General features: G+C 36.9%; 1 protein-coding gene across 1 annotated transcript in view; it reads left to right on the forward strand.

Moving 5' to 3' along the window:
* The first annotated feature begins 1671 nt into the window (after positions 1-1671).
* The window catches only part of LOC121422440 (UNC93-like protein MFSD11), a 19351-nt gene continuing 9527 nt past the window's right edge, over positions 1672-11495 (forward strand). The window contains exons 1-5 of the mRNA XM_041617481.1: positions 1672-1829; positions 5503-5740; positions 7080-7235; positions 8616-8733; positions 9706-9749. Of these exons, the coding sequence (XP_041473415.1) occupies positions 1728-1829; positions 5503-5740; positions 7080-7235; positions 8616-8733; positions 9706-9749 (658 nt within the window). The 5' untranslated portion in view covers positions 1672-1727. The remainder of the gene's footprint in view (positions 1830-5502; positions 5741-7079; positions 7236-8615; positions 8734-9705; positions 9750-11495) is intronic.

Genomic DNA, 11495 nt, shown 5'->3' on the forward strand with positions numbered 1-11495 from the left:
CAGAACCGAACTGGCAGGTATCATGCTTGCCCTTAATTGGCTACACCAGCTAGATAACCTTTATGTAGGTACAGTTATTTTCACAGACTCCTTAAGTGCTTTACTGGCATTAAAGAATAACAAAGAGGAAAATTTCATTTCGGAAATACTATTAAGTTTGTCCCATCTAAAACTGAAAAATATTGATGTTAGGTTTGAATGGATCCCCTCCCACTGTGGAATACTGGGTAACGAACGTGCTGATTTTCATGCCAAAGCAGCTCTCAATAAACCCATAGAAATAACAAATTACTTATGTACGTCCGAAGTGAATAACATTTTAAAGATAATTTCTTTTAATCAATGGCAGTCTAGATGGCAAAACTCCCCTAACACCCACTATAAAGTAATCCAAAAGTCGGTCTTACAATCACCGACTTGCTCATTAGACCGAGCAAGAGAAAAGATATTCCGTCGACTCCGATTAGGCCATATAGGACTAAATGAAGATCTCTGGCGAATGAAAATACACCCAACGGGACAGTGCAATTCATGTCCGGAGAAAGAAACAATTGAACACTATATTGTGAAATGTCATAAGTATTTAATTGAAAGGTCGATGCTTCTTGTCGAGGCAGACATCGCCGATCCCGAGGGAATTCCCAGGCTCCTGAATTCTTGGGACCCTGGTGTCCAAAATGCACTGGTCCGTTTCGTTCAAAGAACGAAACGTTTCCAAAAAGAATAATTCGATAGGATTTTTTTTTTCTTTTCCGTGGCGGAAAGAGAGAAATATATATATTTGATTAGTATATTTATTCATGTAGATACACATGTGTGTATATATATCATTTATATGAGTATAATGACCATATAAGATGATGGTCCTTGTTCACTTTAGTTTTAGAATAATATATATCTCTTTTCTCTCTAGGTTATATGCCTTGTATTCAGTAGAGCTTATTATCCATTTTGAGAAAAAAAAAGACAAAGGAAAGAAAGAGTTAACAAAAAAGGAAAAGAAAGGGAAAGGAGAGGAAGGAGGAAAAGGGAAAAGAAAAAAGAAGAATGGAAGGAAGAGGAGAATAAATGAAAGGAAAATAATGAAAATGAAGAAATGGAAGGAAAGGAAAAAGAATATTATATGCATGTGTGTATATATATGTAGGTTATTTACTAATTCCATGTTCATCTAACTTACAACCTTGATTTAACAATGCACCATTCCATTTATTAAAGCCCTTATTTTGGATGCCCCATAAATTTCGAATCATCCTAACCTCCCCATATCAAATTTTATCATTTTTATACAAAGCAAAACAGACATACATGTATTTGATTGGTATATGCGAGATCATTTCACGGGAAAAGACTCTATCATTTTTATTTCTATTTTTCGAGTTTCAAGACTATAGAGTATCCCAAAGGGAGCCCCCTGTCTACACCGGAGAGACAGGACGATGTCTGGACGGTGTCGTTAGAAAGGACGGGATCATGCGGTAACCTGTAAGATACGATAGTCTTTATGATAATAATAATAATAATAAAAAAGAAAAGAAAAAAAAAGGAGAGGAACGATTTTTTAAAGACACGTCGAAAAAAAGAAAAGAAATAATAGTTGGCCTAACGAGTTGGCGATAATAGTCAAATATGACTGGTCGCCATTAATTTTCAACAAACAACAACATCTCATTCTCGGATCACCGGCGGCCTCTCGTACTTGTAAAGTTGTTCTTTTTGGCGACAAAATGGCTTTGAGTGCTAGTGGTAAAGCGCTTTACAACGTGATCATCCTAGGAGTTGCCTTCTTGTTAGTTTTTACAGCATTTCAAACATGTGGAATGATACAGGTAAGTGAGAAATATGAAGTTAATTTGTTCGAAACGCGATTTTTTTTGCCGACCGGTATTCCTCTTCACTCCTGGCTCGGACCCGTATCATGACAGGTTTGTCGTCGGGTCAAGCCGGCGGTGGCCAATGTCGGATCTCCGCTTCATTGTGAATTTTGCAGATGTCTAGAGCTGCGGCGCGGTCAATGCCCAATCAATTGACATTACTTTATAAAACAGTTTTAAACTAAAAGCCAAGGCTAAGCTTAGCTAAATTGTGTTTATTTGGATGCAATGCAGATTTGATGAATTGATTTACCGGTACTTTTCAACTAATGTTGTTTGTAAATCGAATCAAAAATAAGATCGAAAATCGGATCGGCAGTTAAGCTTCTAAAATCGAAATCGAATCGAAAATCGAATCGGCGATGTTTAAAAACAAAGGACTACATCAAAATTCTGTTCGCGGTCGTGCGCATCTTCCTGACAAAGTCACAAAGAAGAATGCATTGGAATGGAAGTCGCCAACATGCGCGATCGTTTGGAACATGTTTTAAAGGGGTTTTGAGGTGTTATTACTTTAAAATAAACAGAGTGATTTTTATTAGAAAGATAAACGAAAGACGCATCTTCCGAGCAAAGGCGCAAAGGAAAATAAAATGAAAATATTTCTCATAGATCACAGGTTAATGAACGATCGGCGGGACATCTTTTATAAGTATTTTTAGGTGATAGCGATTTAGAATTATTGGAATGATCTCTTGATCTTGTACGACGCATCATTTTAAAGTCGCAAGTGCAATCAAAATGTAGTAGAAGACGCAAGCACGCACGATGATTTGAAATATATTATTAAAATGTTTTGGGTAGTTAGCGTTTTCAAATCAATTCATTAGTATTACTATTTTGAGAAATGAACTTTTGATATCTAAGAAGAAATATAAAAGAAGCATCTCCCGACGAAGTTGCAAAGACAAATATATCATTGAGGTTGAGAAGATGTATATCGTCATAATCGGTGTAAGAGTAACGCAATGAGCTCCGTCGATAACACGACTTTTAGAAGTTCACGGCGGGGTCCGCTATCACCATGAGGTTGAAGAGAAGATTTATATGATCATAAACGATGTAAGAGAGTAGCGCAATGAGCTCCGTCATTATCATGATCTTTAAAAGTTCACGGCGGAGTCCGCTATCACCACGAGGTTGAAGAGAAGATGTCTAGCATCATAAAGAGGGTAAGAGAGTAGCGCAATGAGCTCCGTCGATAGTACGACTTTTAAAAGTTCACGGCGGCGTCCGCTATCACCACGAGGTTGAAAATAGACTGTATATCATCCTAAACGATGTAAGAGAGTAACGCAATGAGCTCCGTCGATAGTACGACTTTTAGAAGTTCACGGCGGGGTCCGCTATCACCACGAGGTTGAAGAGAAGATTTATATGATCATAAACGATGTAAGAGAGTAGCGCAATGAGCTCCGTCATTATCACGATCTTTAAAATTTCACGGCGGGGTCCGCTATCACCTTACATCGTTTAGGATGATATACAGTCTATTTTCAACCTCGTGGTGATAACGGACCCCGCCGTGAACTTTTAAAAGTCGTACTATCGACGGAGCTCATTGCGTTACTCTCTTACCTCGTTTAGGATGATATACAGTCTATTTTCAACCTCGTGGTAATAGCGGACGCCGCCGTGAACTTTGAAAGGTCGTATTACCGACGGAGCTCACCATGGCGGAGTCCGCTATCACCACGAGGTTGAAGAGAAGATGTCTAGCATCATTAAGAGGGTAAGAGAGTAGCGCAATGAGCTCCGTCATTATCACAAGCTTTAAAAGTTCACGGCGGGGTCCGCTATCACCTTACATCATTTAGGATGATATACAGTCTATTTTCAACCTCGTGGTGATAGCGGACCCCGCCGTGAACTTTTAAAAATCGTGATAATGACGGAGCTCATTGCGCTACTCTTTTACATCGTTTATGATTGTATCTTCTCTTCAACCTCGTGATAGCGGACCCCGCCGTGAACTTTTAAAAGTCGTACTATCGACGGAGCTCATTGCGCTACTCTCTTACCCTCTTTATGATGCTAGACATCTTCTCTTCAACCTCGTGGTGATAGCGGACCCCGCCGTGAACTTTCAAAAGTCGTACTATCGACGGAGCTCATTGCGCTACTCTGTTACCCTCTTTATGATGCTAGACATCTTCTCTTCAACCTTGTGGTGATAGCGGACCCCGCCGTGAACTTTTGAAAGTCGTACTATCGACAGAGCTCATTGCGCTACTCTCTTACCCTCTTTATGATGCTAGACATCTTCTCTTCAACCTCGTGGTGATAGTGGACCCCGCTGTGAACTTTCAAAAGTTGTACTATCGACAGAGCTCATTGCGCTACTTTCTTACCCTCTTTATGATGCTAGACATCTTCTCTTCAACCTCGTGGTGATAGCGGACTCCGCCGTGGTGAGCTCCGTCCATAATACGACCTTTCAAAGTTCACGGCGGCGTCCGCTATTACCACGAGGTTGAAAATAGACTGTATATCATCCTAAACAAGGTAAGAGACTAACGCAATGAGCTCCGTCGATAGTACGACTTTTAAAAGTTCACGGCGGGGTCCGCTATCACCACGAGGTTGAAGAGAAGATTTATATGATCATAAACGATGTAAGAGAGTAGCGCAATGAGCTCCGTCATTATCACGATCTTTAAAAGTTCACGGCGGGGTCCGCTATCACCACGAGGTTGAAGAGAAGATTTATATGATCATAAACGATGTAAGAGAGTAGCGCAATGAGCTCTGTCATTATCACGATCTTTCAAAGTTCACGGCGGGGTCCGCTATCACCACGAGGTTGAAGAGAAGATTTATATCATCATAAACGATGTGAGTAGCGCAGTGATCTTCGTCAGTAATACGACCTTTAAAAATTTCACGGCGGCGTCCGCTATCACCATGAGTTGGAAGAGAAGATATTTCTCCTCTTAAACGTCGTCAGTGATAATACCGCGTCTTTCTCCCTGAATAATGCGACCTCTAAATACCTAGCACCTCAAAAACATTCTAGAAATATGTTCTGAACAATCACGCACTGCAACTATTAGATCTATGCCGATTTTTTATTTTCGATTTTTTCCTTCAAGGGGCATGATCGAAGATCGGCAAGTGATCGCCGATTGCGGTGAAATCGAATAGAATCGGTTGCCGATTGCAAAATCGGTTACAAGCTTATTTTCAACTGATGGACATCAAGGCGCACGGCCTACATAGTACATGTATATCACTCAGACAGTATTGTCTCCCATTGATTAACCCAGGGAGCTCCACCATGCATTTAGACATACATGTAACTTTTGTTAGACACAGGACTAAGTAAGATAATGTAAAATTTGAAGAGTTGTCTGCAAATAAGCAATTTTAACACATGTTTGCTAATTTGAGGATCCCCATACTTTAGCCAGTACAACAAGAATTTTCAAACTTCTATAACTTTTTTACTTACTTTGAATTTTATATTGATTTTGAAGTAGGGCCTAACTGGTTTTAAATCGTTCCTCTGATTTTACTTCTTCCAATCAAATTGCTTGTTTGGATTTATTTTAGTTTTGTTTAATTAAAGCCAATTTTGTCTGTTTATTGTTTTCCCATCATTATTATGATCTCATCCATTCTTCCACAGACTGTTGTATTACGAGACGATGTTGACTTCCATGGAAGTGGCTATGACAGTCTGGCCATCATCTATGCAGTCTTTGCTGCAGCCAACTGGATAGCGCCCTCTGTCGTTGCTCTGCTTGGTGCGAGATGGTCCATGCTAGCGAGTGCTCTTGTGTACACAGGGTTTATCGCTAGCTTTCTACATCCGATAGCAGGGGTACTCTACTCTCTATCTGCACTCCTGGGCTTGGCTGCTGCAGGTAAACTTGATGAAGCACTCCTTGAAGAGGAATGAAATCCTGAGGAATAGTTTGTTGTAAAAATACCAGAAAAAAATATAATTCAAAAATATGTTGGTGAAGGTTTGAGGAAAATCCATCAAAGATTAAGAAAGTTTTGAGTATTTCGAGTTTTTGTTTTGTGGTGCCATAATGCAGTCAATTCAGTTGTAATTGTTTCAAATAGTTGATTTCTATATTATTATTTAGCAATTAGCATCAAACTACAAAGGACTGCTCTGTAATGATGTAATAGTTTTCTGAAATTTAAAGTATAAAACATCTAGTTTTCATTATCATTATTACTGTTTTTGTTATCATTATGGCTATCAATATCAGCCTTGTCATGTACATTATTATTCCTCTCTCACATATATGTGCATATTTATTTTTGTCTCACCTGAACAAAGTTCGGCAGAGACCTAGTGATCACTTTTCCTGTTATATCTCAGACACATTTGCTCTACAGCGGCCGTATGATGAATAAGAAACAGTCATTTTATTCGTTTTTTTATTCAAACCACCTATGTAGCTACATGTATTACAAAAATGTTATAACAGTTGTTTTCGACACGCCGTACGGACACCGTAGAGCAAATGTGACCGAGGTACATGTCTGTTACAAAATGTTAAACTTTTTGCTTATTAAACTTGATCTCATTTCTTTATTTCTGCATCAGTTGCGTTTATACTTGGTGCAAATAATACCATGAAGATGGTAAGGTCAAGGTTATTTAGGGGTCTAAAGGTCAAATGATGGGGCCATGTGCATTACTTTTCTTGTTACAAAAATGTTTAAGTATAAGTTTAACTTTCTCTCGTTTTTTTTTGTTTTCTTCATCAATTGTCTTTAGCCTTCCTACAAATGATCCTTGGATAATTGTTTTGATGAAGATGGTTAGGTCAAAAGTCATCTAGGGGTAAAAATAGGTTACATGAGAGGCCATGTGCATCACTTTCCTTTTAACTTAGTCTCTTTCTTTATTTCTGCATCAATTGTGTTCATACTTCATAGTTGGTAGAATGATCCTTGATGAAAACCATATTAATGGTGATGAAGATGATGAGGTCAAAGGTCATTAAGGCGTAAAAAAGTAATTTTGCATGTTTTATTGATCGCGAAATCAGGTGAGACTCGTGGTTCGTGAACCACCTTGTTTTGATATTTTGCAAAAGTTTGCAACATTCTGTACATACATCTGATGTGTACTCACAATACATTTCATCAGTGAGAAGCGATAGGGGACAAGGTATGTTCGATTTAACTCATTTGTGTGTGCATATGTATGTTATAATGTGTGTTATCTTCTGAATATTACAGTCATATGGACAGCACAGGGAAACTACTTAACAGAGAACTCCAATGAGCAGACGATGGGAAGAAACAGTGGTTTATTCTGGGCAATGCTTCAGTGCAGTCTACTATTTGGAAACCTTTTCTTTTTTCTTGAACTTGAAGGGATGACATCAATCACCCGTAAGATATCAAAATATTTGATTTATTTTTTTTTAGTTTAAGGCTATCGTTAGTCGGCTTGCTATATATGACGGTATATTTAGTTGGTCTACATGTACTTTTAATTAGTGGGCTTGTCATGGTCTTGTGGTTCTGACTCTCGCCTTTCAAACAGAGGGTTGTGGGTTCAAATCCTAGCTGTGGCATGTTTCCCTTCAGCAAGAAATTTATCCACACTGTGCTGCACTCGACCCAGGTGAGGTAAATGGGTACCGGCAGGAAGTAATTCCTCAAAAAGCTGTGTGCACCTGAATCGGTAGCCCAGGTTAGTCGGGTATTAATAATAGCAGGGCCCGCTGTGAGATCAGTTTTCGGAACTGAAGTGGCTACCGTGGGCAAATAGGCCGTTATTAGATAGTCTTCTACCACATTGGCTAATCCCATTTGGTCTACTCTTGTTTTGGTCTGATTGCCATTTGATCCACACTAGACTTGGTCTTATACTGACTGAGTCTCTAGTCTAATGCCATATTGGTCTCATTTCCACTTTGTTTACTTATTCATTATTGTAGGCCTATTTTTTTTCAAAAGAAAATTTAGTTCATACACAGTTTATCTAACTATATAGAATAAGAATCTCAATTTAGACAAAGTGATAAATGGGCTGAATGACAATTAGACCAAATTATGACGATCTATGATTAGACCACGTTGGATGAGACTGATCAGAAAATAGGTAATATTCGAGTAGGAAGAAATCCATTGAATCATCATAAGACAATTACAGGTAGCTACAAATTTGTACAAGCCATTTCTATTTGAGAGGAATGATTTATAGATTTGCTTTGTAATCTTTAATCCGATGTGTGAATAAAATATTTATCTCATATTTCTCCCTCGAAGGGTAATGAAACCCTGGGATTGAGCCAATTCTACCCCTGAAATAACAATATATTAGAGGATAGGTCTTGTAATAAAATCAAAAAGAGAATAGCAAAACATAGTTTAAACCTGTAAACAGCTGGTAAAGGGTATTTAGTGTGAATTGCTCTTAAATATCATATTTCAATCTTGCAAACGTTAAGTGGCCATAGAAATATCTCGAACATATGATTTTTAAATGAAAGTTTGAAATTTGATTATTTTTATCTAGTGGCTCTATTAGCACACGGTACTCAATGTATATATTTGTTAGGGAAAAGTATGTTTTTTACCTTAAGTTGAAATTCAGTCATGATTTCATAAAATGTCATTAATATTATTGGATTAAATGTTTTGGACATGATACTCCAGTCTTTCTTATGACCATTTATACTTGAAGAACAGCTGGATGAAACACCGCCCAGATAACCTTATCGTTTGTCATTGATCTTGTCATTGACTATGACTTTTTCTTCATAGCTCACCTGAGGACAATTATCTTTATTGTTCTGACCGTCATCAGTGGAATAGGAGTTCTTACATTTCTTTTTCTCACCAAACCACCTGAGGAATTCAGCTCACTCTCAGTTCAAGAAGGGTGAGTTTGCTTTTATCATAAATTCCTCGTTTCAAAGTGTTTGCATGTAGGTTTGGGAGTAGGGGAGACCAGGGTTAGTTGGAACATGGGGGTAAGTTGAAACACTGTAATTTTCTTGAACGCCTGTAAAGTAAATAATGAATAAATAAATACAACTGTTGTATTATCAATAACAATAAATTGAGGGCAGTATTGTATAAATTTACTTTACAGGCGTTGAAGAAAATTACAATGTTTCAACTTACCCCATGTTCCAACTAACCCCGGTCTCCCCTAAACCTCAAAATAATTGATGCATTTGATCAGTTTACCAACAACCGGCAACCAACGCTACATTTTACACTAATTGAATGTTAGCAGATGTTGATTACTGATTTGAGACGTTTGGTTATCATACGTACATGGCTATAATATTTGATATTTGTCGTCAAAGTGCAAGATAGCAAATGCAATTTACGCTTAAACTCAATAGATTCTAAACATTCTGACTTTTTTAAGACAATGATGATTGCTGTGCTGGCAACCACGTATCACTCAGCTGTGTTGATGTGCATGTCATAGTCAACTGAGTCAGCTTGCTTATCATGTAAAGAAGTCATTTTTTGTGATTTCTGATTATCCAGGAATCTCAATTACCTTGGTAGACAATCGAATGGCCAAAAGGGTATTCGTCCCAGAACTACTTTTAACATGAATTCAACATTTCAAAGTATTTGTATGTATGTGTTATGTGCCTCATGGTGCCAGTAGAAAATTAGTATAAAGTTAAGTTAATGTCTAAGATTAGTAAGGTTGTAATTTAAAATTAAATGTGTAAGTGTATGCATGTACTTAAGGAATGTTGTTTGAATAGTATCACTGTTGAAGAGCTGAGATCAAGACAAAGTAAAGTGGGGCTAGCTTTCTGTGCTCATGTTTTCATCCCTATTTTGAAACTTATTTTCAATTTTTTTGTTTCTTATGAACGAACAGAGAAGAAACAAGCGGATTTTTCAAGAGAGCAGTAACAGCATTTGGTGAGTAGATACAAAAGAACTTTCGAAGAGAGTTCTGTTTCACAAAAGCTTGTACTTCATAGGAAGTTAAATAAAATTCAGCAATGTTATTGATTAGCCATTGATATATTTTGTAAATTCAGTATTTACAGTGTATAATAAATAATGTTTTCTTGAAACAGCCCCCTGATACAAGCAATAACAATGTCAATGTCTTGGCAATTATATTTGTGGAGATGTGATAGCTTAGTGGGTAGTTTCGGATTCCAGTGACCAGGGGCAGTATTCTGAATATTTGTTTTTTTCACTATTATATCTTTTCTCAGAGATAAGACAGAATCGGATATTTTGGTGGATGTCATAACTTTTGTCATAAAAGTTGTCATAAAGTTTGTCGCTTCTCAATAGCGCACACAAAAAATATGCAAATTCATAAACGCGCATATTCCCTTTACAAGAAAAAGATATAAAATTTATAACAGGGTCTAGCAGTCATGAATTTTGTCATTTCTTTTGGCACCATAATATCCTGATACATGTACCATGCCATTTTATGTCAAGCACACAAAGATCTTGTTTAGAATAGATGAGATTATTGTTAATAAGTTTCACTCATCATCATCATTGATGTCATGCAACAAGTGATTAGGCCATACATACTAATTCCTCTTTTTTTCTCTTTACCTCCTATCTCTCTCTCTCTCTGAAAAAAAGTCATTAACTTTCTCTCTGTACAATAAAGTGCATTAAAGGACAAGTCTACTTGAATAAAAAGAAAAATTCAACAAGCATAACACTAAAATTTCATCAAAATTGGATATAAAATAAGGAAGTTATGATATTTTTAAGTTTCACTTAATTTCACAAAACAGTTATATGCACATCTTGGTTGGTATGCTAATGCAGAGACTGATGATGTCATCCACTCACTGTTTCATTTGTATTTTATGATATGAAATGTTATGATTTTCTCATTGTCAAGTGAAACAACGAAAATATTCCTTCCTAAACAGGTGGAATTAGCTCTGTATAATTCTATATGGTTCCGTGAACTTTCGTCAAGTTCTCTCTTATTGTCAAATCTGTAAAAAATGAAATAATGTATAATTCCAACAATAAAAAACAAAATAAATAGTGAGTGATGGACATCATCGACTGTCTCATTTGCATGTCACTGAGTTGTGCATATCCCATTCCTGTTTTTGCGAAAAATAAGTGAAACGTTTATGTCTTCAGAATACTGATTAATTACAATCACAGCAGTGTCACGTCTCGGAGAGAAATGACCAAATTTATGGCTAAAGTTATGACAGTGATCCAGAATACCACAGTACTTACCCCTTGTTCTGATTCCCATTTGTGCGATTGTGCCATTTGATAATGTATTAATCCTCATTATCAAGTCCCTCAGAGAGGACCTTAAGCCCTTGGTCCTCTGGGTACTCATACAAGCATTCATGTTGTCTTAATAATCAGGTAAAAAAATAATCACCATTACTGCATTATAAAAAGAATCACAGTCTAAAAATAGTCTTTGTAGTTTCAAATCAAAGCACATGAAGTCAATGTTGCAGTGCATGTGTGCTATGAATGGATCAAGATTGATTATGGCTGCTTTGTTTGAATTTTATGGTTAACTTAATATATTGGTTGATTTAATGTAACTAATTTAGATCACTGTTAATTGAAAATTATTTTATATTAAAATGTTAATCTTCTATTGAATAAAGATGAAGATGACTAGTTATAGCAGCAGTAGCAATAGTA

This window comes from Lytechinus variegatus, chromosome 10 (assembly GCF_018143015.1).
Source record: "Lytechinus variegatus isolate NC3 chromosome 10, Lvar_3.0, whole genome shotgun sequence".
In the NCBI taxonomy this organism is placed as follows: domain Eukaryota; kingdom Metazoa; phylum Echinodermata; class Echinoidea; order Temnopleuroida; family Toxopneustidae; genus Lytechinus; species Lytechinus variegatus.